The 25,078-nt window shown below is 41.1% G+C and overlaps 1 protein-coding gene across 1 annotated transcript in view; it reads left to right on the forward strand.

The window, feature by feature from the left end:
• The window catches only part of GLDC (glycine decarboxylase), a 109,657-nt gene extending 84,903 nt beyond the window's left edge, over positions 1 to 24,754 (forward strand). Inside the window, exons 19-25 of the mRNA XM_021006352.2 lie at positions 1,647 to 1,759; positions 6,567 to 6,708; positions 9,730 to 9,841; positions 15,941 to 16,036; positions 19,130 to 19,302; positions 19,868 to 19,948; positions 24,429 to 24,754. Coding sequence (XP_020862011.1) covers positions 1,647 to 1,759; positions 6,567 to 6,708; positions 9,730 to 9,841; positions 15,941 to 16,036; positions 19,130 to 19,302; positions 19,868 to 19,948; positions 24,429 to 24,572 — 861 coding nt within the window. The 3' untranslated portion in view covers positions 24,573 to 24,754. The remainder of the gene's footprint in view (positions 1 to 1,646; positions 1,760 to 6,566; positions 6,709 to 9,729; positions 9,842 to 15,940; positions 16,037 to 19,129; positions 19,303 to 19,867; positions 19,949 to 24,428) is intronic.
• The last annotated feature ends 324 nt before the right edge of the window (positions 24,755 to 25,078 follow it).

Genomic DNA, 25,078 nt, shown 5'->3' on the forward strand with positions numbered 1-25,078 from the left:
TTCTCTGGTCCTTACTTTTCTCATCAGTAATCACGGGAGAGTTGGACTAGATGACCCCTAAAGATCCTTGTGACTCTAGATTCTATGATCCTAGGAGGATCTTTTCAGCCTTAAGTCCTATGATGGTTAGTCCTTGGTGGTTCACTCTTTCTTTTTTTTTTTTATTTTTAGGCAATTGGGGTTAAGTGACTTGCCCAGGGTCACACAGCTAGTAAGTGTCAAGGCCGGATTGGTCTGAGGCCGGATTTGAACTCAGGTCCTCCTGACTTCAGGGCCGGTGCTCTATCCACTGTGCCACCTAGCTGCCCCCTTCCCTCTTTCTAATTAAGGTCTCCTAGCCAGTTGTGTAAAGGCAGCTAGATTGCTCAGTGGATAGCATGTTAAGCCGAGAGTTAGGAAGACCTAAGTTCAAATCCAACTTCAGACACTCACTAGCTGTGTGACCCTGGGCAAGTTTCTTAACCTCTGTTTGCCTTAATCCACTGGAGAAAGAAATGGCAAATTACTCCAGTATCTTTACCATGAAAACCCATGGGCAGTATTGACGCTCTGTGGTCCATGGGGTCACAAAGAGTTGGGCATGATTGAACAACAATAAGCCAATGTGTGTGTCCTCCAGAAACATGCCAAACTTAATTAAGAAGCTAGATAGACTGAAAAGAATATTCTGGGGATGTATTTCCAATATTAAGGTCATAAATTTTGCTAATTTTGAAAATTGGGACCCTTTCCCCTTCACATAGACCCAATCACTGAGTATATAATTGAGTATCAACTATACAAAGGCCTAGGGATTGGACCTGTGATTTCATTGATAGAGAACTCCCAAGTGAGGAAACTCTACTAATGCAGGTTAATAGCTTTTCTGCAATGTATAATCTTGGAGAGTTTTCTGGGATAGATTAAGTGGTTAAATGATGTGTTTTAGGTCACACAGTCAGTGTGTGTCAGATGTGAGTTTTAGCCAGCTCTTTAGCCACTCTACCATTTTTCCTCTGAACTATCAATCAATTGATCAATGAACAAATATCTTTTTAGTGTCAGATAATGTGCTGTGGGCATAGATATGACAAATACAATAATCCCTATATAAATATCACATATATACAAAACATCTCTCTCTCTCTCTCTCTCTCTCTCTCTCTCTCTCTCTCTCTCTCTTTCTCTCTCTCTCTCTCTCTGTCTCTGTCTCTTTCTCTCTCTTTCTCTCTCTTTCTCTCTCTCTCTCTCTCTCTCTCTCTCTCTCCTCTCTCTCTCTCTCTCTCTCTTTCTCTCTTCAATTTCACTTCTAAACAAGCACATGCTCTTGCTTTTGTGGCAACCCTAAGCCTTCCTGATGGCAGAAATGTCAAATATTTACTAAAGGGGAGGGCCAGTATTGATAAAATTTCATGAAAGCTCATAAAATGATTCCATGTCTGGCCACCCTCCCTAAACCTGCATCTCTCTCTTTCTCTGATGGGGTAAGAGGGAACTGTGATCAACATTGACTTACTACTGCTGATCAAGCAATGTCTTTGAACACCTCTTCTGTGTGCACACAGGTATTGACATCTAGGCTTCTTCTTTGGGAAGGAGAAGGACTCTCTGTGGTGTTTCCCTTTCTGCATCCAGTGATTGTTATCTCTAATCTTTCTCCCTGACAGGTTGGACTCTGCCGTCCAGGAGACTTTGGCTCTGATGTCTCACATTTAAACCTTCACAAGACATTCTGCATTCCTCATGGTGGTGGTGGGCCTGGAATGGGGCCCATTGGTGTGTAAGTTCCTAGGCATGGCTCTGGGACTCCAGTGGGGGGCATACAATATGTCAGATAGCTGACTTGCTGTTCTTCCTCTCTGGGGATTTGCTGTATTCTTTTCTCTTCCTTCCTCCATCTACTTTCAGACTGATGATAGGAAAGCAGAAATGAAATGGCAGTGGAGCAGAGTGGGAAGAGATCTAGAGCTGGTGTCAGAGGACCAGGGTTTGAAACGTAACTCTTGTTTTGCTCCTTATGTGATCCTGGTTAACACCTTTCTTCTCTCTGACTCCTGAAGTTCTTAATCCCATGAAGCTAAAGGCAGGTTAGCTGCTATAACCTATCTGTGACTACTCATGAAGGTAACAGAGGATTGAAATGCCCATTCTTCTTTGAAAGAGCCTACATAGAAATGTTCATCTTTGCTTTCGCAACAGGTATCAGTGCCTCTTCACCATTAAGGACTCCTTTACAGGAAAAGGTCATTTGCTCATGATGAACTCTTGTTGTGTCCAGTTCTAGGATAGTCTAGTAATGTGGGCAACAGTCCACATTACTGCAGTAATACAGTCTAGAAATTAGCATATGTCTACAAAGCGTATGGTTTTTGTTTTTTTTTTATATTTTTGGAGATGGAGCAGCTAGGTGGTGCAGTGGATAGAACACTGGGTCAGGAAGACCTGAATTCAAATCTTGCCTCAGACACTTACTAGATGTGTGATGCTGGGCAAGTCACTTGACTCTGTTTGCCTCAGTTTTCTCATGTGTAAAATGAGATAGAGAAGGAAATGACAAACCACTCCATTATCTTTGCCAAAGAAAACCCCAAATTGGGGTCACTAAGAGTTGGATACCACTGAAAAAATGACTAAACAGCAATTTTTAGAGGGAGTTTTAGTTCAAGCCAGATGTCCTTAGGTAAATGTTGAAATTCTAAAGGAATGGCATGTAGTAGAAGAGATGATTCAGATGCAAAATAGCTTGGCAAGCAGGTCAAGAATTTGGTTGGGCTGTTATGAATCATAATTGGCATTTAGATAATAGGATTGTTATGTGATATATATTTATAGATGAAGGGAATCTTGGATGTCATTGAGGCCAGTTTCCCCCCATTTTGTAGACTAATCAATGAATGAGTATTTGTTTGAAGGGTTTAACTGAAGCCTAGAGAGGTAAAGGTATTTGCTGGAAGCTACAAAAGTAGTATCGATACGTCTCATATCCAATGTCCCATCAGCTGAGTCTCTGCCACATCTCCTACACAAGATACCTCTTTATTCCAGGTGTTGCCACTCCAGTACAGGTCTTCAGTATTACCCGCCTGGATGATTTCAATAGTAAAGTCTTCCCACTTCCCCTCCCTTCCCTTTCAGTCCTTCCTTTATACTGTTGATAGAACACTCTTTTTCACATGCCAATCTGACCGTGTTACTCCTACTTCAGTGGCTCCCTGGTGTCCACTAGGCAAAATGAATCCTGTTCTTGACATCCAAGGCCTGTTATTGCACTGATTTTCTAGTCTTATCTCATGTTGGTCCTGTGCTTCGGTCAAGCTGGAGCACACCCAAGTTCCCCATAGCAATCCTTACCGCCCCCACCGCCCCCACACATCTTGTGTTTTCCTCTCTCTTCACCGCTGTTCATGATGTTCCTGATGGCTGGAATGCCCGCTTAAACTCAACTCAGATGATGCCTCTTTCATGAAGCCTTCCCTGATACCCCTGTTGGTAAAGAATTTCCCTTCCTAGACCTCACATAGTCTTTTGTTTAGCAACCTTCAATGTATTTTTTCAATATTCTGTATTATAATTATGTTTGTATATTTTCATCCCTTATTATAAGCTACATGAGGTTAAGGCCATGTCTTATTAGACCTTTTGCCACTCTTCCCTCATCAAGTTCAGTAAGTGCTTCACAATGGGGGCAGCTAAGTGGTACAGTGGATAGAACACTGGCCTTGGAGTCAGGAGGACCTGATTTCAAATCTTACTAGCTGCGTGACCCTGGTCAAGTCACTTAACCCTAATTGCCTCCCCCTTCACTCCACCCAAAAAAAAAATGCTTGACAAAAGTCTGTTGAATGAATGAATCGCAGTAGCAGAGTCAAGATTTGAATCTAGGCCTTTTAACTATTCATGCCCAATTCCCTGCTCATGATAGTTCAATGCCATTGAGGGTTGATGGACTTCCTTTCAAGTCTTAATGCCTGATGCACTTTTCTTACTGAAAAAAAAAAATGATGCCTTTTCCCTAAAAGACTTAGAACTTAAGTGAAGCTTTTCTACCAAGCCACTGTCAACACTGAACAATGATTTGGATCTATAGAATTCACCTGTTCCCCGCCTGGAGTCTTACTCTATATTTGATGAGCAGGGAGGAAAGAACATTATTATTAGGAATAAAACCAAAGTACAAAGCCAACCAAACATCAAGAAATACTTGTTAATTGTGAACTCGCTCTGACTGTGGAACTGAAATTAACTCTTGTGAAACATGGTGTGGACAACCACTTCCTGAAGGCTTTGCAAAGACTATTTAGTTAATTTCTCCAGAAATGTCCTATAAAGCTGAAGGGAGAGTGTGCAGATGATTGACCACTTACTTATCTAGCTCTCGGTGTATAATTAGGATTATTTATCTTAAGATGGGGCGGCTAGATGGTGGAGTGGAAGACTCATTTTCCAGAGTTCAATTCTGGCCACAGACACTCATTACTTGTGTGACCCTGAGAAAGTCACTTAACCCTGTTTGCCTCAGTTTCTTCATTTGTAAAATGAGTTGGAGAAGGAAATGACAAACCACTCCAGTGTCTTTGCCAAGAAAACCCCAAATGGGGTCACAGAATTGGGCACATCTGAACAACAAGAAAAATCTGAAGATGATTGAGTCCAACTCTCCTACCCCTACATGGAGGAAGGTGAGAACATGTAAATACACTGGTTTAGCTAAAATGAAGTCAACTAGGGATAATAAGATGAACCTTTTCATATTTGGTTGGGGTTACAGGTGTGGATTAAGAAGCTTGTGCAAAGTTTCCAACTTTGCTGACTGAGAAAAGAGTGGTGATGGTAGGAGGATTGTTCAGGGTTATTTCTTGGTAGGATTCCATTTGGTAATGGAAAGACAGTTGGATTTGAAATGAAAGTTCAAATCCTTCCTGGTTCAGATCCTTACAATGCTACTTTCATTCATTTGTTTAGATGGTATGAGTGACCTTGAGCAAGTATCTTTCCTTCTCTGGGCCCCAGTTTCCTCATCTATAAAATGAGGGGGTTTAGGGATGCAGAGGAGGGTATGTATGGTCATTTACATATAGCTAGGAGGGTTTGTTACTATAGCATGGTATGACAATGGAGACAAATGTGTGTGTGTGTGTGTGTGTGTGTGTGTGTGTGTGTGTGTGTGTGCGCGCGCGCACATATACAAATATGTGTATATATATACAGATGTGTGTATATATGTATATCTATATACATACACACATATTTGTGTATACATACATGTATATAGATATGTATATATAGCGTACATATATACATATACATGTATACATATACATACACACATATTTGTATGTACACACCACTTGTTAGTTAATGACGACTCCTTGCCTCCGGTGGTAGCTTGGTGGCCCAATGGATAGAGCCCTGGGCCTAGCATCAGGGCAACATGAGTTCAAATCTGGCCTAAGAAAATTACTAGTTGGGTGGTTCCTAGGCAAGTCATTTAACATCTCTTTGCCTCAGTTTCCTCAGCTGTAAGATGGGTATAATAAAGGGACTGTTGTAATATATCAAATTAGATATTTGTAAAGCAATTAGCATGGTTCTTGGCACATAGCTGGTGTTTAGTAAATACTTGTTTCCTTCCTATTTCTTTCCTTTAGTTCACTGGGGCATAGATTCTGCATTAGAAGGGACTTTAGAGGTCACTTAGTTGAACTATTTTGTTTTTTAGATAAGGAAGATGGAGCCAAGGGAATTTAAGTAACTGAACCAGAAAAAATAACTCATGGAGCTGAGATTCAAACCCAGGTCCTCTGACTCCATAATAGGAAAAGTTGTCCTCTCGTCAGTGCCCGTTGTAGAATGGCCAGTCACCTGTGGAGTACACGTGAATCTGTCCACACAATTGCTGATGTGCCCCTGCTCTGGTGGGGGTAGGGCATTAATGAAGAGTCATGTAACTTGCTTCTGCAGAGCTGCCAGTGAGAGAGTCCTTCTCTTTAACCTCCAGGGCTGGTGACTCCTTTGTGCCTTTTCCCCAGAGAGTAAAATCCTGCACCGAATTTGGCAGCTAACTGGTGCAATGGATTGAGTGTTGGGCCTGGAGTCAGGAAGACCTGAGTTCAAGTGGGACCTCAGACACTTACTAGCTGTGTGACCCTGGCGAGCTACTTAATCTCTGCCTGCCTCTGTTTCTTCAACTGTAAAATGGGAATAATACCAACACCTACCTCCTAGATTGTTCAGAGGATCAAATGAGATAATATTTGTAAAGCACTTAGTATAGTGCCTAGCACGTAGTAGGCACTATGTAAATGCTAGCTATTATTAATTATTAATCTGAAAGGCAAGTAGTTAGAGGGCTGGGCTCTGAGTCAGAAAGATCTGGGTTCAAATCCTAACTATGACATTTAATTGTCTTAAGCTTGAACAAGTAATTTAACCTTTTGAATAGGGGTTGGAGATGAGAGCCTCTGAAGTCCCTCCCAGCTTCAGAGCTATGATCTTATGATCTCTTTCTTCACTGTCAACCACATAAAGAAATTGGGTTTTTTTTGTGCATTTCTTCAAGTTATGCTTTTTTTTTTCAAATTGTCTAGGAAGAAGCATCTTGCTCCTTTTCTACCAAACCATCCAGTCATGCCAATAATGGTGGATAAAGATGGGCATCCTTTGGGTACTGTCAGTGCTTCTCCCTGGGGCTCCAGTGCCATTTTGCCAGTTTCTTGGGCATATATTAAGGTGAGGAATATATCCATCTTTTAGAAGTGTGTGTGTGTGTGTGCTCTCTCAGGCAGGTAGGGAGATGGTCGGATGTGCATTGGGGAACCTATGGGCAGGAGGGGCTTGAAATAAGCCCTTTTTAATTCTCTATTCAATCCAATCCAACAAACACATACCAAGTGTTCTCAGGCTAATCGTAGAAGACCCATTGCACAAGGACCTGTGACAGCAAAGGGAGTGAGGTAAATACAGAAGACAGGACTTGGGAAATGGGCTGAAAGCTATTTGAGACAGGAGAGGGCAAGAGCAAAATGGGAGTTGGAGGTGTAGTAGACACTACAATTGTAGATTTCGAGCTGGAAGAAAGCCTAGAGGTCATCTAGTCCATATATCTTATTTTACAGGTGAGGCACTAAGGCTTAGCAAGAAGTGCTGTGTTCAAGGTCATACAGATAATAAGTGGCAGAGCCAAGATTCAAACTCAGGACTTTTGACCTCCAATCCAGCACTCTTTCCACTGTGCCATGTGGTGGTTAGTAAGCAGGGAGCTCTGAAGCTTGTGAAAGACCCTCAGTGAAAGAAACAGCAGTTTCTTGGAGAAACCATAAACAGATATGAACCATCTTGTTTGACTCTTGTTTGACAGGTAGATCTCAGTGGTTAGAGAAATTTTTCCAGAGATGATACCTTGAGGCTTCATCATCACACATGCCCTCCAGGCCCATTATTGTACACTTTTCCATTTGTGTTCATATATTGAGCCTTGTAAAGTGAAATATATACCTCTAGGCTTGTAGTTGGGGTATAGACCCATTCCAGTTAGATGAGGTTAGACTATGCTGTCTGTCACCCATTTGACATTTTGAAGTAATATCAATGCTTATGAGTGCTACCCTAGATTGCCCCTGGGAGTCCTCTCCTAGCTCTAAATATAATATCGACCTATCTAATAACAACCCTGGGTATCACCAAAACAGTGCTACAAACAATAAGAACTCCAGGACTTCAGAGGTTGTTAAGGTTTGATTGAACACGGAAGGCTTCAGGGAAGAGATGGAAATATGCATATATCCTTGGCTGGGAAAATTAGAATTTGTACTTTTCCCATTATCCTATAACAAATAATGGATTATCTGCACTAGTGGAGGGGGTCACTGGCATGGTTAATACAAGTAGTTCATGACCCCTTCATGTTTATTACTGGAGCTATATGTGAAGCATTTCAAGACGTGGTTCAAGTACCACCATCCACATGAGGTCAAGTCAACAAGCATTTATTAAGTACCTGCTACATGGCACTCCTACATTGTGGCCAGTGTTGTACAAAGCCTTTCCAGATCCCCCAACTGCTAGTGCCCTCCCTCCCTAACTACCTCATATTTATTACTTCAGTATCTATTCTGTATGTACTCATATGTCCATGGTGTCTTCACCATTAAAGTTTAAGGTCTTTCAGAGTAGAGATTGTTTCATTCTTTAACTGTATATCCCCAGTGCCTCACACAAGCCTGGCCCACTTAATAAATATCAGTTAATTGATTAGAAATATCTTCTGAAGTTTACACTTCATTAATATAGTCGAAGTTATCTCCATAGTATTTTGAAAGGAGAATGTATAGGACAGGCAGTGTGGTATAGTTGATATTGAGCTGGCTGCCAAGGAAGGAAGACTTAGGGTTTAGTCTCACCTCTTATTCATAGTGGGTGTATGCCTTTGGCAAGTAACAACCATTCAGTGCTATAGGAAACTCTCTTAAGACTATGAGGGAAGGTGCCAGCCTGAATGGATAGAGAGCTGCTTCATCTGGGAATTCTGTATACCAGTGCCGTTCATTTTTGGAGGCAGCAGTGTGACTCAGTGCTCTATATACGAGGTGAGGAAGAACTGAGTTCAAATATGATCTCAGATAATTACTAGTTGGGTGATCCTGGACAAATGATTTAACTGCTCTCTGCTTTACTTTCCTCAACTCTAAAATGGGGATAATAATGGCACCTACCTCCTGTAGTTGTTGTGAGGACCAAATAATATTTGTAAAGCATTTACCAGTGCCTGGTACATAGTAGGTGTTTAATGCTTGTTTCTTTTCTACCTCAGTCTTTCCCTTCTTCCCTTCCTCTCTCCCTCCCTATCTTTCTCCTTCCCTCCTTTCATTCCTTCTTTCTTTCCTTCCCTCTGTCTCTTCCTTCCATCTTTCTTCTCTCCCTGCCTTCCTGTCTTCTTCCCTCTCCCCCTTCCTTCCTTTTTTCCTTTCCTTCCTCTTTCCCCTCATATCAAATTTAACTTTTGTTGTGTATGGAAAACTAAAACTTTTCTACAAACTGAGCAGTTAAAATTTTTAAATTGTTTTTAGTATTGGAAGGTACTGGCCGGTAATTATTAATTGATCACAGGTGATCCTGTATCTGGATGATCTAGAAATGCTTATCCATCATTCAGCAGCATTTAGTAAACATCTCTATGCAGAGTACTGTACTATTAGATAATGTGGAAGGACAATTAAACAGGTCAAATGGTGATCCAGATTCAATGGATTTTCCTTAAGGAGATGTTGCTTACACGTGAAGGAATTTTTAGAACACTGTAGGATTTTGTTTGTGCATCAGCAGAGTTCGTTTTAAGAAATGGTGACCTTGGTACCCTGCCAAACTGGCCTAGGTGAGCACCCACGCCATCCCTGCACCTCAGAGATTCAATCTGATCATAATAAGCCTTCTCTACTTATGAACAAATCTCCTGAGGTTAATACAGGAATGACAACTCCTGTCTCTATCTCTATGACTCAAGCTATATAACTTTCTGTGGCTGGCTGTGACTCTATCCGGAGATAATATTTGTAATGCACTTTACAAAAGTTCAAGCACTCTGTCAATGCTCGCTGCTAGTATGGTTATTGTAAGAGTATGGCCTGAATAGGGATGGTTCTGCTTGTGGAGTGGGAGGGAGGGGAAGAATATATGTGGGTATTTTTGGTTTATTGGTCAGTTGGAGAAAGCTGACATGTTTGATATTCTGTGCCCATTTTCCTTCTGTTGCAGATGATGGGAGGTAGGGGTCTCAAGCACGCCACAGAGATTGCGATACTAAATGCTAACTATATGGCCAAGAGGTTGGAAAAGCACTATAAAGTCCTTTTCAGAGGTGCAAGAGGTAAGTGTCAATCACCCCAGGTCAGTCATCATTGTGATCTGTTAGGAGTCCTGCCCCAGAGATGTTAGGTTGTTAGATGTGATAATGAGGCAGCCAGTGGGAAGAAAGGTATCTACCTTTATCAGGGCAGTTGTTTGTTTTTGGCGAGGCAATCGCAGTTAAGTGACTTGCCCAGGGTCACACAGCTAGTAAGTATCAAGTGTCTGAGGTCAGATTTAAACTCAGGTCCTCCTCACTCTGGGGCTGGTACTCTATCCACTGGGCTACCTAGCTGCCCTGTTCAGCACAGTTCTGATGTGTAGCAGATACTCGTAGAAGTCATCAAGAGTGACTGGTAGCAGTTCATGAGGCTTCAGGCTAACAGGCATCTTATAGATCATATGGTCCAACCCGCTCATTTTACAAATAAGAAACTGAGGTCCAGAGAGGTGACTTGTCTGAGATAATAAAGGTAATAAGCTATAGAGCTGGGATTCATAGAATTATAGATTGTGAATGGAAGGGATCTTCAAGATCATTGAGTACAACTCCCTCATTTTACACATGAGGAAACTGAAGGCTAGAGAGGGTAGACAGGAAGGGAAGTAGGTAGACAGGTAGGTTAGGCAGAGCATTTAAGGAACAGGTAGGTATTATAGCAAGAGTGCCAGGCTTGAAGTTAGGAAGTCTGAGTTCAAATTCAGCCTCAGCAGTCACAAGCTAGTGTGTTCTTGGGCAAGTGACTTAGCCTGTTTGCCTCAGCTTCCTCATCTGTAAAATGGGAGATAATAATGACACTTATCTCCTAAGGTTGTGAGGATCAAGTGAAATAAATGTAAAGTGCTTGGCAGTCCACATTAAGAAGTTTCTAAAAGTTATTATTCTTATTTATGAACTGCTTACTGTGTGTCAGGCACTATAATAATTGTTGTGGATAAATCAATGCTGAGGATAAAGCAGCTCTCAAGTAACTTACATAAAAAGAGGAGCTGAAAGAATGTGGAGAAGTAGAGTAAGGAGCAGAATGTGACTGTAGCCTGGGCCCCTCATGAAATGGTGCTCTGGCCAAGGACCTATCGCTCAGGAGCCCAGGTCCAGGGCCAGAGGCATCTCTAGGGTGGGAAGGCAGGTCACTGGTGAAAGGGTAGGTGCTTTGCTGAGTGTCAGCTCATTTGTGTCTGAGGCAGGTCCAGTGTTTGAGTCACTACTGCACCATGCTCCCCTTCAATTTTCCTTTGGTCCTCTGAGTCCAAGTCCCTTGTGCTCCCACTACTCTGTATTGTCTCCCTCTCCCATTAATGGCACCACTAGATCCCTGCATATGGCAGAAGCATAAAGGATGGAGGGGAGGTTGGCAAGGAGAAGTGAGACCAATCAGGAGGCGATTACAATAGTCCAAGTAGTTGGTAATTAGGGCTGTGTCAGTGGTGGCTGAGAGAAGTGAACAGATGTGAGAGGTGTTGCAGAGGAAGAATCCATAAGACTTGGTGACTCAGGGAGGGAGGGGAAAGAGTAAAATCACACTGAGGTTTTCAACTTTGGAGACCATGGTGTTTCTCTGCTTCACAGTCAGTGGGAGAGGCAAGCCTAGGGAGAAAGATGAGCTCAGCTTTGAGTCTGAAGTGTTGCTGAAACATAGTGTAGGTGGTTGAAGATGCAGGTGTGTTGCTCAGGGCTGGAGACAGATTTGGGTATCACCTGTATAGAGACCAAAGCCAGGAATGAATGAAAAAAGCATTTATTAATCCTTATAATATGTGCCAGACAGTGTGCTAAGTTCTAGACATGCAAATTCACAAAAAAGTAAAGATCTTCTCTGCTTTTAAGGAAATTACATTCTAATGGGGGAGATTCCCCAAAGGGGAAGTGGTGGCCAAGGATGGGCTCTTTGGTCTGGAAAGTTACAGGGTTGGTGAGGGAGCAGTAGGGGAGTAGATTGACACATTCCATCCAGGAACAATAGCAGAGTTGATCTGAAATTAGCTTATATTTCTAGAATGGGGTAGGGAGTGGCAGGGGGAGGGAGGAAGAGGAAGGGAGGAAGGACAGAAGGAACCTTGAGCAGGGGCTATAAGGTTATAGAGATAAAAGATGGAGAGCGAGGTGAAATATGTCTGGGACTTTTCCTCAAATGATGGTCCGGACAGACAATCACCATGGGAGTAAACGAAATGGCCAGAGGACAGAGATCGGAGGACCAAGGGCAGAATCTGAGAGAACACCCACCTTAAGGGTCAGGAAGAGAATGAGGATCCAGAAAAAGAGACACATTCAGATCAATGAGAGTGGTAGGGGGTTAGAACTGGGAGACTACCATATCTTGGAAGCCAGATGAAAAGAAAGTATCCCCCAGGAAGGGGTTGTTAATAGTGTCAAGTACTGCAGAAAGGTCAAGGAGAAAGAATGAATTAAGGCCACTGGGATTTGGAGAGTTCACATTTCCAGTGGACTTGACAGTTTACAAAGTATTTTTTTCTCAGAACTATCTTTGTTTTTACAGACTCACACTCAGATAAGTTAAGACGACTTGCCCATAGTTACACAGCTAGGAATACGAATTCATGTTAACACGTAGGGATGCAAAGGCACAAATGAAATAGTGCCTGCCCTCAAGGAGCTTATAGTCTGCAGGAGTGGGGGAATGGAACGACATGTACACAGATGAGTAAATTTTTAAAGGTTCAAAGTAATTTCAGGGGGTGGAGGGAGGGTAAGTACTCTCAAGTGTAGGATGTGGCCTTTTTCTGAGCCTTGAAGGAAGCTAGGGATTCTAATCAATCAGCTGATCAACAAGTGTTTATTAAGCCACTGTGTGCCAGGCAATGTACTGGGCTCTGAAAATGCAGAGACAAGAATGAATATTACTTCAGCAGCTGTGTAGAGGACCGACTGGACAAGGGAGAGATTAGAGTCAGGGAGACCAATTAGTAGGCTCTTGTAATATTTGAGACTGTGATTTGTCCTTTGTTCTTGAAGGAGACCATGATATAGGGAGATGATGCAGTGACTTGTCAGTGAATTGGATTGCTGTGAAGAAGGGCTGTGCATTCACCAGCCTCACTTTCTCCTCCGGAGCCATCTGGGTCCAGTGGCCAAATAGAGATCAGGACAGCTGGAGATAGCCCAGGATGCAGTGGGAGACCTTGACCTGTTGAAGCTAAGCCCCTCCTGACTTCTGACTTTCCCCGAGGTAGGGCTCACTCAGTGATCAGGAGTGCTGAGGGCCTGAAGTGGGACTGGACTGAGACCAGGTCTCTTGAGTTTGACTTCCAGTAGTTCCATGGCAGCTTTCACCACTGGTCATCTTTTATGAAATAGCTCCATTGGACCGTGGGGCTAGAAGCCTGGTTGTAAGAGGGAGTTGAGAAGAGAGTAGATAGAGGAGAAAGCAGAAGCATCAGGTATTTTATCTGTCAAGAAGTCTGGCAGGGAAAGAGAACAAATATCCTTTTATTGAGGGGATTTGTTCTGTGGAGTTTGGATTCAGTTAAAGGGCTGCACTTGAGGACCTAGAGGGCCTCAAGTAGCCTGTGGCAGGTTCCCGAACCCTGGCAGAGAACAGAGGTGGTAGTTAGATAGGATAGGAAGGTCAAGAAAAGTGTTTTTCCCCCCTTTATTGAGTAGACCAAAGCTTGTTTGTAGGCAGATGGGAAGGATTTATTGGATAGGAAAGAGACTGAAGATTCATGAAAAAGAGGGAATGATTGCTGGTACAAGGACTCGGAAGAACTGGGGAACAGTGGGGTCCAGGGCACAGATGAAAGGCTTAGGCTAAGTGAGAAGGAAGGATACCCAAGAGACCTTATTTGATGCTTTTGCTCCTCTGAATCCCCTAGTGATGCTAAGAAGTTTTGAGGGATGGAAGAGGGAAATTGAGGGAATTTGCATAGGATGGCTTCCATATGAGGCAAAATAAGCTGTTATAATAATTGTTGAAGTGTAGGTGTGGTCAGAGGCTTGAGCAGAGAGGGAAATGTCAGAGGGGCAAGGGAGGAGGGCGTTCCAATGGGAAAAACCAGGGCAAATCAATTGTTTGATCAGCAAGTATTTGATTGTTCAGTGTACTTCACCCCCCTGGGCTTGCAGGGCAGGGAAAGTCGAACATGGCTGAGTTGTCAGCATTTTGTACCAGTCTAGGATAATTAATAGCATTTTTAATATGGCACAGAAATGGATTAGTGACTGCAGATTTCATTGCTCAACTGTAATGTTCAAGAAACTAAAAATCTCTCATGCTTGGTCTGATCAATTTGCTTATTAATTAAACCATTTAAGCCTCAACAGTTCAGAGGAGAATTTGAGAAAAAACATAAACACGAGGTTATCTCCTGAGTGGGGAAAATGTTCTTAATAAACATATAGTTTTGGGCCAATTTTTTGTCAGAAAAAAATTTCAAAATGCATAGTAAAATGTTACATAAAAGACTTAGTTTTTGATAGGAACTTGGTAGCTTTAAAAATTTTCATCATGTTAACTTGCTATAAAGAAGATTATTCTTCGTTATGGATAGCTACGTAGCAGTTAATAATATTTTAATGAAATCCTGTCATGCTTTTGTAAACTGACATGGCTCTTTTTGTAATTCTCAGTCAGGTATGTTGCCGGTCAGTCATTTAGCCAATGAGCATTTATTAAATATCTTACATGTAAATGCAGTAATACCAGCCTACCGCCCCTTGACTCTGAACCTGTATTTGTTTTTCCATGAATGGTGATAGATTTGTGTTTGATCAGTCTGTACTGAAACCAGGAGCTCCCAGCTGTGTGTTAATGATGTAATCAGTGGCCATGAACTTGAGCAAAGCTAATTAACCTCCATCAGTACTGAATCGTGGGTTTTGCCTCATCTACACCACTTTCTGCTTCATTGTTTCCCAAGGGAGGCAGCTACGTGACATAGTAGATAGAGCACTGGGCCTAGAATCAGTAAGACCTGCCTTACTAGCTATGTCCCTTCATCTTAATCTCTGCTTCAGTTTCCCTAATTGTAGAATAGCGATAATAACAGCAGCTACCTCTCAGAATTATTGTGAGGATCAAATAAGGTAGTATTTGTAAAGCACACAGCACAGTGCCTAGCACATAGCAGGTGCTTTAAAAATGCTTGTTCCCTTTCTTTTCCTAACCTACAGTATATAGTTAGGATGTATCCTCTGGGAACTGGTGTGTTATAGAAGAAAGAGCAGTTGGATCTCTATGGCCGTGGGAAGTCACTTTCGAGGAGACTGAGTCCTCTAGTGGTTGAGATCAGGTCAATGAGTAAGGAAAAATGATTAGAAGTAGTGTAAAGGTTCAGATCGATGGCAGGATAATCTGTTAGGAAGCTACTGCAATAATTAAGCCATCACTGACTTTGAATTTAGAGGATTTGGGCATCAATCTTGTATGACTTTGGGGAATTCACTTCCCTTTTCTCATCCGAAGTTTCATGCTTTTTATAAATAAAGGTGTTGGACTAGGTGATACCCAAGCTCCTTCCTGGCTCTAAATTCTATGCTCCTATGACTACTGAATTTCCATATCGGTCGCTTTGGATAGTCAACTCATTTCAAAGTTGGCGAGACTGAAGCCCTGAACTCAAAAGTGCCTTTGAGGAATCCCATAAGTGAGTGATTGTATAGGTGAGCACATATGTGACACAATAGTCATCCATAGGCTACAAGTTCGGGGCGCAAAGAGAATCTTATCAGCAGAAGCTCTTTATGGGGGGTATTGGGTTTCTGCTTTCATCAGTTCAGATAAAGCTGTTGCTGCTTTTAGCTGTGCCACATATTGCTGGTGAAGATTTCTGCAAGGAAACATGGTTTCTCCCTCATTCTTTCTTGATACTCCTTTATTCTAATGCTTTTTTTATTGGTTTCCTCCTAATTTATCCTGATGGACATTTTGGTTATTCAGAGTTGTTTTCACAATTGTCACTTCCATTGAACTGTGAACTCTTTGACAGCAGCGAATGTCTTTTGTCTTTTATGTATCCCCATTGCTTGGCACATAGTAGGTGCTGAATAATTGCTTGTTGACTGACTAGCCTAAAGCTCGAAAGATTTGCAGTCCCAAGTTAAGGCCACTGATTGTTAATTTCATAAAATAATTTTGGAATGACCCCTGTTCCTCAACAGGTTACGTGGCTCATGAATTTATTTTGGACATGAGACCCTTCAAAAAATCTGCAAATATTGAAGCTGTGGATGTTGCCAAGAGGCTTCAAGATTATGGTGAGTAATTTTCCAACATGGCTACTGCTATTCTTCAAATCTTGTTTTTATTATTTTGAGTAAGTATAAAGTTAAATATGATGTTTAATTTGCACCAAGACAGAGTCTGTCCTAGGGCACCATTTTGGGCGCTTTAAGGTTTGTTCATTTGGTTATCACAAGAACTGGGGGAAATATATGCTATTATTATTCCCATTTTACAGATGGAGAAAATTAGGCTGTGAGAGGATTTGAACTTGTTTCCTTGACTTCAAATCCCATAGTTTTGCTACTGTCTCATGTTGTTTTCCTAACAGTATCATCTCTAGCATAAACCAAAAAGGCCAGGCCAAGCTGATAGCGGGGGTCTCATAATAGGTAGCAGGTGCATGAACAATTAATAAACATATACAAGGCTAATAGTCATTCCCCAATAGAGAAGTGGTCAAAGGATATGAACAAACATTTTTTCAAAAGAAGAATTGCAGAATATTCATAAGCACATGAAAGAATGCCCCAAATCACTAATTATAAGAGAAATGCTAATCAAAATAACCTTGAGATTTCTCTTTGCACCCTACAAATTGTCAGAGATGAGAAATTATAATAGTCTGTGTTGAAGGAGTTGTGGAATGATAGGTACATGAATACATTGTTGGTGGAGCTGTGAAATGGTACAACTATTTAGAAAGCAATTTGGAAATATGCAAATAAAATGGTTAAAATGTCCTTATCTTTCGAACCATAGACTCCATTACTGGGCTTATACTCCGAGTAAGTCATTGCTAAGAAGAAAGTCCTTATATAAACCAAAATATTTATAGCAGCATTTTTTTTGGATAGTAAAGACTTGGAAATAAAGTAGATGCTCATTGATTGAATTATGGGTAAAACAAATTATGGTATATGAATATAATAAGATATTACTGTGCTCTAAGAAATGATATATGTGATGAACACAGATAAACATAGAAAGTTCTACGTGAACTGATGCAGAGTGAAGTCAATAGAGCCAAGACAACAATGTATATAACTACAGCAATGTAAATGGAAAAAACCACACACAAAAAAATCAAAAGTGACTAACAAAATTATAAAAATCAAACCTAACTGGAAAGAAGAGATGAAGACACTTTCTACTCACCTCCATGAAGAGGTTCATACACATTGCACCTGTTTTCAGACTTTTAAAATACATTAATCAATTGTGCTGATTTTTTTAAATTTGATTTTAAAGAATATGCTTTGTGATATGGGATGGCTGTCTGGGAAGAGGATGGGGAAAGATCGAGGGATAACTGTGATGATGCACAAATCAAAACATATCAAAGTCATATTAAAAAAATATATCTTTCTGCTTTAGGGTTGTTGTGAGATCTATAAATGGGGCCTGACTTAGTACTTCATGTGATCCATGTTCTCCTCAGTGGCCTTCCCAACCTCCTTACCCCTCAACAGATCATAGCCCCTACATTCCTTAGGACACCATGTTTTGCTGTGGCCAAAAGAAAAAAAAGAAAAAGAAAAAAGAAAGGCAGCATTAGTGTCCCACCTCCTGGCAATGAATCTCTCTAAAACCTCCATCTCGGCTAGTCCTTAGGTGACAGGAGTTCAGTGTGTCACCAAATGTCTTTACCCTATTGGTTGGACGTGCCAAGTTTATGTTTGCTCCACTGGCATAGTCCTTGAGAGTCCAGGATCATTTTTACAACATGTCACATTAAAGCATTTGCAGAGGGTCTAGAGGAGAAATTGTGGGTAGCTGCTATTATTAGCATCCTAATGGAGGGGGGAATGAAAAGGATAATTGCATCTCTAATGAACAGAAAAAAAATCTTTTTCTGATCCAGGCACTGACACATTGAAGTAAATGATGGGGAATCCTTTGTGTATGTTATTGCTTCTTCTGGCACAGGTCAGGTGAACCACCTTTTGTGTACAGGGAGTAGATAAAGCAGAGATGTTTGTATATTAGTGAAGGAAAGATAGGCAGACAACATATAGGAGTGAGGAATGTGGTGTCAGTCTAGTGTCTGTTGTGAAAGATGCTTATATAAGTCTGTTTTGATTAACAGTGGACTGCTAATGGTTGTCTCCTGAGGGTGAAGATAGTGTGGTTTTCTTTCATGGATTCTAAAATTTGATGGTTTTTTGGGGCGGGGGCAGTGTAGTTGGTGTCTTTTTTTCCACGGGTAAGTGGATTTTTAGTTCGCCACAGAAGCTTTGACTCACAGCCCATTAGAGCTGGAAGGGACTTTAAAGATCCTTAATCCTTAAGATTTTACAGATGAGCAAACAGGCCCAAAGAAATAAAATCATTTGCTCAGATTCTCAAGAGTGATGTTATGATTAATTTTCTTTTCATTTTGACATTTCTTTAAAAATTCAAATTTTTTATTTTGAACTTGAAAATTTGTATTCTTTGATGATGGTCTGCTTCTTTTCCTCTCAAGGACATTTCACTTATAGATTGGATTATTAGAAATTATTAAATGAAGGGGAACTTTGTTTTGTTTGATAGGGAGCCTTGTAGATGGATGTTAACCATTTCAGTATAATTTGGAAAATAAAATTTAAACATTGCCATATGTGCTATGCATGCAAATCTTAAAATTCTGAGATTCTAATAAAGGCAAGCCTGAAATCCCTCTCACTCCATGTTTATTACCTGAGGTCAATGAATGACAGGTGTGTCAAACTCTTTGCATAGGAATGGATTCCCATATTAACCCTTAGGCACCCAAACATTAATTATAAGCATGCTGAGGTACTCTCTGGTTTCCCTCATTTGTACAGAGTTCAGTAAAAATGCATTTTTGCTCTTGAAAAATTTTTTGTTACGATTGTAAGTTCTTCCCTTTCCCCTTCATCACTTCTTAACTAATATTTTCCACTCAGTGACACTGTACAGACATATTCTCTTTGCGAATACTTCTGGGAACTCTAACCAGTTTTTGAGGAGTGGTTCCATACATTTGGCTATTGCCTTAGAAGAGGAATTGAGTTGTAATGTCCTAGAATGTCTGAAGTGGAAAATATTGTATAGATGAGAGTCCAACTCTCTTATTGAACTGAAAGACTTAGAGATGTTGGCTTCCTTGCTTCTATTTCTAGGATTCCATGCTCCCACCATGTCATGGCCAGTGGCTGGGACACTTATGATTGAGCCCACAGAATCTGAGGATAAGGCTGAGCTCGACAGGTTTTGTGATGCCATGATCAGTATCCGACAAGAAATTGCTGACATAGAGGAAGGTCGCATGGACTCAAGGGTTAACCCAGTGAAGGTAAGTTAGTATTTTATTTGATAAATGAAGAAACTGAAGATTGGAAAGGTGATGCAACTTGTCCAAGATCACCCAGGTAGTATAGAGGAGGAGATCAGAGAATCTTATATAAAAAGTTGGAAGGGACCTTTGAGGTCTTCTAGTCCAACTCTCTCCTTTTTCAAATGAGGAAACTGAGGCCAGAAGAAGGAAAGTCATACAGGTACCAAGAGCAAAGCCCGGATTTTAACTCCTAGGTCTTTTGACTTCAGATCTAATGTTCTGCTCCCTATACTATGATTGCCCTTGGAAACTCGTGCATGACCAAAAAATAATAATGCAATTTTTTTCCAAGGCAGGGTTGTGTATTCCAATGGGGGGGGGGACTTATTTCCCTTATTTTTCTGAATATTTGTTCTTTTGAGATTTAAGATGATTTTTAAAAATATGGGAATCAAAGGAGTTTGTAGCAATACTGGTTTGGGATACTTTACAGTGTGAAAAGAAATGGGGAATAAGGAGAATCAGTATTCTTTGTAAATAACTGCTCTAACTACTTCCTTCCTTCCTTGTGTCCTGATATTAGATGTCTCCACACTCCTTGACTTGTATTACCTCTTCAAACTGGGATCGGCCTTACTCCAGAGAAGTAGCAGCTTTCCCACTAGTGAGTAATTTTTAAAAAAAATTTGTAATCTTTTTTCAATGAGCAAAAATCTTGTTCTCACACTCTCTCTTCCTATACTATCCCTACCCCCCAAAAACAAAAACAAAAGTGTTGTTTTGGCCAAGCAAAACAAATTCCTATATTGGTCATGTCCAAAGATATGTGTCTCATTCTGTATCTTCAGTCTATCACCTGTCTGTCAAATTTTAATAATCACTTGAAAAAATACTCAGCCTTGCCAATAATGAGATGCAAATTAAAATAACTGAGCCCCACTTGGTGAAATGAGAAGAAATTCACACTATCAATTGCTATATGAGAAAATGTTCTAAATCACTAATTGGAGAAATGCAAATTGAAACAGTTCTGAGGTTCTGCCTCATACCTATCACATTGGCAAAGTAGACAAAAAAAGAAAATTAAGAAATATTGGTGAGGCAATGGGAAACCAAGCACACTAATACATTAATGGTGGAGCTGAGAATTGGTTTAACCACTCTGGAAAGCAATCTAAGAATTATAATATCAAAGTTATTAAACTGTGCATATCGTTTGACTCAGCAATACCACTACTAGATCTATATCCCAAAGAGATAAAAGAGGAAAAGGACCTGTATACACAAAAATATGTCTAGTAAGTAATTCTGTAATGTTGAGGATGTGGCTAGTGGCCAGTACTGAAATGGGATCACAGAGTCATTGAAGGAATCTTAGAGATCATAGGGTCATGACCCTGGAGGTGAAAGGAAGCTTAGAGGCTCTCTAGTACAACCTCCACATTTTATCGATGAGGAAACTGATGCCAAGAATGATGAAAGAAGGTGCCCCAAATCAATTGCACAGATAGTAAAGGGCAAAGCCAAGATTCAGGTCCACCCAGGTCCTCACACTCCAAATTGAGCTCTCTTTATATTGTATCACACTTGCCTACTTTTCTAATTTTTTAATTAGAAGAAAAATTCCATGCTTGGATCTAAGGGGAAGCACGGATCACCATGAGTGAGTTTGATGAATGTCGGCCCGAAAACACTTGCTAGCTCTGTGATCCAGGGCAAGTCACTTAACCTCTATTTGTCTCAGCTTCCTCAACTATAAAATGGGAACAATGATAGCATTTACCTCACAGCTTCGTTGTGAGGATCAAATGAGATCATGCTTGTTTAAAAAAAAAATACAACCTTCCCACAATGTCTGGTGTTTAGTAGGTGGTATATAAAGGGCAACTAGCTGGTGCCATGGATAGAGTTACTAGCTGTGTGACCCTGGCCATGTCACTCAATCCTGTGTGTCTCAGTTTACTTATCTGTAAAATAAACTGTAGAAGGAAATGGCAAAGCAGTTTAGTATCATCTTTACCAAGAAAACCCCAAGTTGGGTCATGAAGAGGCAGACATGACTAAAATGAATGAATAACAATAACAAAAGGTACTATATAAATGCTTATTTCCTTCCTTTCCCTTTACTCCCCATAAGCCAGATTTTCACAGAATTTAATTCAATTCAACAAATTAAACTACATGGAAGGCATTGTGCTAGGTGGTAATGAAACAAAGATTAAAAACAAGTCCCCAAGGAACTTTCAGTCTACTAGTGAGCTTGTAAGGGAATTTAAAATTCATTTAGTTTGGGCCTCTCCTTCCAAAGATGAAAAAATCAAGTGAGGTCTCTGGAGGCAAGGTGACTTGCCACTGGTATTGCAGCTACCAAGTCATAGAGCTGGGACTCCAAGCCGCATCCAGTGATTCCATATCCAGGCTGTCTGTCTGCCTCATTATGCTGCTTCCTTCTTGGGACTGGGAACTCAGTAATAAAGCATACGCTGTGTTTTACAAACAATACAGACTCATAGAACAGGTCAAAGATTTCCACTGATCCTTCATAACAATGAGAAGTATAGAACGAAGGTGAGCTGAGCAGAGATGTAGAGCTGTGGCAAGCATGGCGATGGCAGGGACCATGTCAGTGATGCAGTGCTTTTGGAGCAGCCATTGACCCGTGGAGTTGCGCAGTGATGGACAGTATTGGACTGGCATGAGGATTAAGAGAAGTCTGGAGGACAGTGATCCTAACAAGGGTCCAAATAATTATACTTTCTATGGATGATTATGCAGTAAATACTTCAGAGGTTTGTGGGTTAGGGTTTTGTCTACACTAGCAGTGAGGTGAGGTGTCAGACTTTAACTAACTTTTCCTTGGAAATCTTGTACCAAGGTGACCGGTTTTTTCCCCCTTTGGTGGTGAGGGGAGAGGAGAGGACAAGGAGGGACCTTTTCAGTCTGATGAGTCACATACTTATTTGACGTAAGATTAGAACGACCCCACCAAGTGATATCTCCAGATGTTTTGTAGTTTATTACTAATAGGGAGGATGGCTCAAGGCAGAGCAATCCTTTTTGGTTATTTCAAATTTATTTTTGTCAGGGGACTCTTATGGCTTTTCAGGATTTTCAATCACATTTAGTCTGTTTTCCTTGGAAACAGATAAGCAGTATGTTTAGTTTCATTCTAGCTAAACATGATCAATTATGGCTGGTCTTCTGCTTTTGTTTATTTTTAATAAAATTCACTGTTGGCCCTTTGGGCAGACTGTTCCCTTCATGAGGGGCAGCTAGGAGGTCTAACAGAACCAGGAAGATCTGGATTTCAAGTCTTGCCTCTGACTTGGGTAAGCCAGGGGAAATCTTCACCTCTCAGTCCTCCCAGCAAACCTAGGACTAAGCTGTAGAGATGCCAGTCTATAGTAGCAGAAGGGAGGGGACCCCTCCCTCCCATTCAAGACCTCTTTATAGCAGTGAAATCACAGGTCCCTCAAAGTAGGAACTAGGAATAGGCTAGGTAGGCAGCTATCCCTGGGCCCAACATGCAGAGTAACATACCAAGAGGTCCTTTAAAAAGTGAACTTATAAACACTTGGAAATATCTGTTCTCCATGGCATACAGGTATTGGTTTTGTTATGGTCAAGGATCAAAGCCCTTGCTGGGCATTAACACACAGGAACTCAATTTCCAAACTTTTGCTAGGACATGCAAATATTTTGTCCTAGTTTGGGATGAAAGTGTGCTGGATTTGGGTTTAAATCTTAGCTCTACTACTATTACCTGTGTGACTTTGGGCATATCATCTTGCTGCTTGAGCAACCAAAACATACTAAGGTCCTTAGCAGCTTTAAATTTATGATCTCATTATAATAAAATTTGGTTCTGTGGGGTCTGCCATTCCTAGTATGTTTTGGTTGCTCAAGCAGCATTGAATCATGGTAACAGGCATCAATGATAAGGAAATTTTTGGCTACCTTTTCTATTTGGTGAGAAACAGAAACTTTCTGTTGTTTCTTTTCCTTTTTTTGGTGAGGCAATCAGAGTTAAGTAACTTGCCCTGGGTCACACAACTAGTATGTATTACGTGTCTGAGGCTGGATTTGAACTCAGGTCCTCCTGACTCCAAAGCCAGAGCTCTATCCACTGCACGGCCTAGCTGCCTCTATTGTCTCTTTTTTTATCTTTTTAAAAATTTCCCAAGTCTTTCTAACGGGTATCTCCCTATCATCCTTTCAGTGAAGGTGAGGTACAGTGGAAAGGGCACTGGTTCTAGAGGCAAAGGTCCTGGGTTCAAAACTTGCTTCTGACACTGACAATGTTAAACCTCCTTGGAACTCAATTTCCTCACCTGTACAATGAGGGGCATTGGTCCAGATGACATTTGAGGTCCCTTCCCACCCTATGATCCTATGAATAAGATTCATTTTAAATGGATAAATGTACAGAATGAAAAGTGCCCCTAACTGACTGTACTTGCTTCCCATTGATCTGATAGAAATAGAATGTGTAGACTCATCACCACTGTCAGAGACTACTCCTCAGAGTCAACTGTGCTCTCTGATTGCAGGTTTCCAGTGTGCTTCCCTATGAATGTTAGCTCCAGACTGTCTTTTATTTAATCTGTCTGCCTCAGTGTCCTCACATGTAAAATGGGGATAACACCTACCTCCCAGGGTTGTCTGTGAGGACAGAATGAGGATATTTGTAAACCGTTTTGCAATCCTTAACTTACTGTAAAAGTGTTAGCTATTATCAGTACTTTTTCCCATCTTTTCTCCTCTGCATACTGGAAAGGCCAATCATTCCAGCCTACTTGTAATTTCTCACACGTAGCTCCTTGCCTTTACACTGGCTCTACCCCATACCTGGAATGCTCTGACTACTCGCCCCTTTCAGGAATCTCTGGCTTCTATCAGAACTAGCTCAAATGCCTGTCTGCAGATCACTTTACTTGGGGTCCCCAACTACTAGAATTTTTCCCTCTAGAGCTACCTTTCATTTACTCTGTATCTCTTATGTACCTAATTATTGACAAGTTTTCTTCACTTCCCCCCTCCGTTGTTTGCCTTCCTTTATTGCCTGTGTATCCTCATTGCTCAGCACAGTGCCTGGCTCACGGTATGTGTCTAATAAATGCTTTCCAATTGCCTGTCCATTGCAGCCCTTCGTGAAACCAGAGAGCAAGTTCTGGCCCACAATTGCCCGCATCGATGACATCTATGGTGACCAGCATCTTGTTTGCACCTGCCCACCAATGGAAGTTTACGAGTCTCCCTTTTCCAAACAAAAGAGGGCTTCATCCTAGGTCCATCTCCAAGCTTCCTGGTGACTTGAATTGGTGCCTCTCACTGCAGCATTTTTCTAGCCAGATGTATTTTTTTGTCCCCCTCCCCAGGCTCAAGTAGGGGATTTATATATTGTGTATATTTTTGTAATCTCTGTCAAGGTAAATGTAAATACAATCAGGGAAGTGGGTGGAAGCTGTTTGTTTAAAAACTGGTATGTTTTGGGGCAGCTAGGTGGCACAGTGGATAGAGCACCAGCCCTGAAGTTAGAAGGACTTGAGTTCAAATCAGACCAAACACTTGACACATACTAGCTGTGTGATCCTGGGCAAGTCACTTAACCCCAATTGCCTTAAAAAAAAAAGGGAAAAAAACCTGGTGTTTCCATGCCTCTTATATTTGATGTTGACTTTCCCTTGACCGAGTGTGTGTATGTGTGTCTGCATGCATGTGTGTATAAAAATTTGGTCTGATATGTGCTAGGGTCTTTCAGTGTTACAATTTTCCAGGCTTCTTGGTGGCTCTG

This window comes from Phascolarctos cinereus, unplaced genomic scaffold (genome assembly GCF_003287225.1).
Source record: "Phascolarctos cinereus isolate Bilbo 61053 unplaced genomic scaffold, phaCin_HiC Scaffold_4;HRSCAF=312, whole genome shotgun sequence".
Classification (NCBI taxonomy): domain Eukaryota; kingdom Metazoa; phylum Chordata; class Mammalia; order Diprotodontia; family Phascolarctidae; genus Phascolarctos; species Phascolarctos cinereus.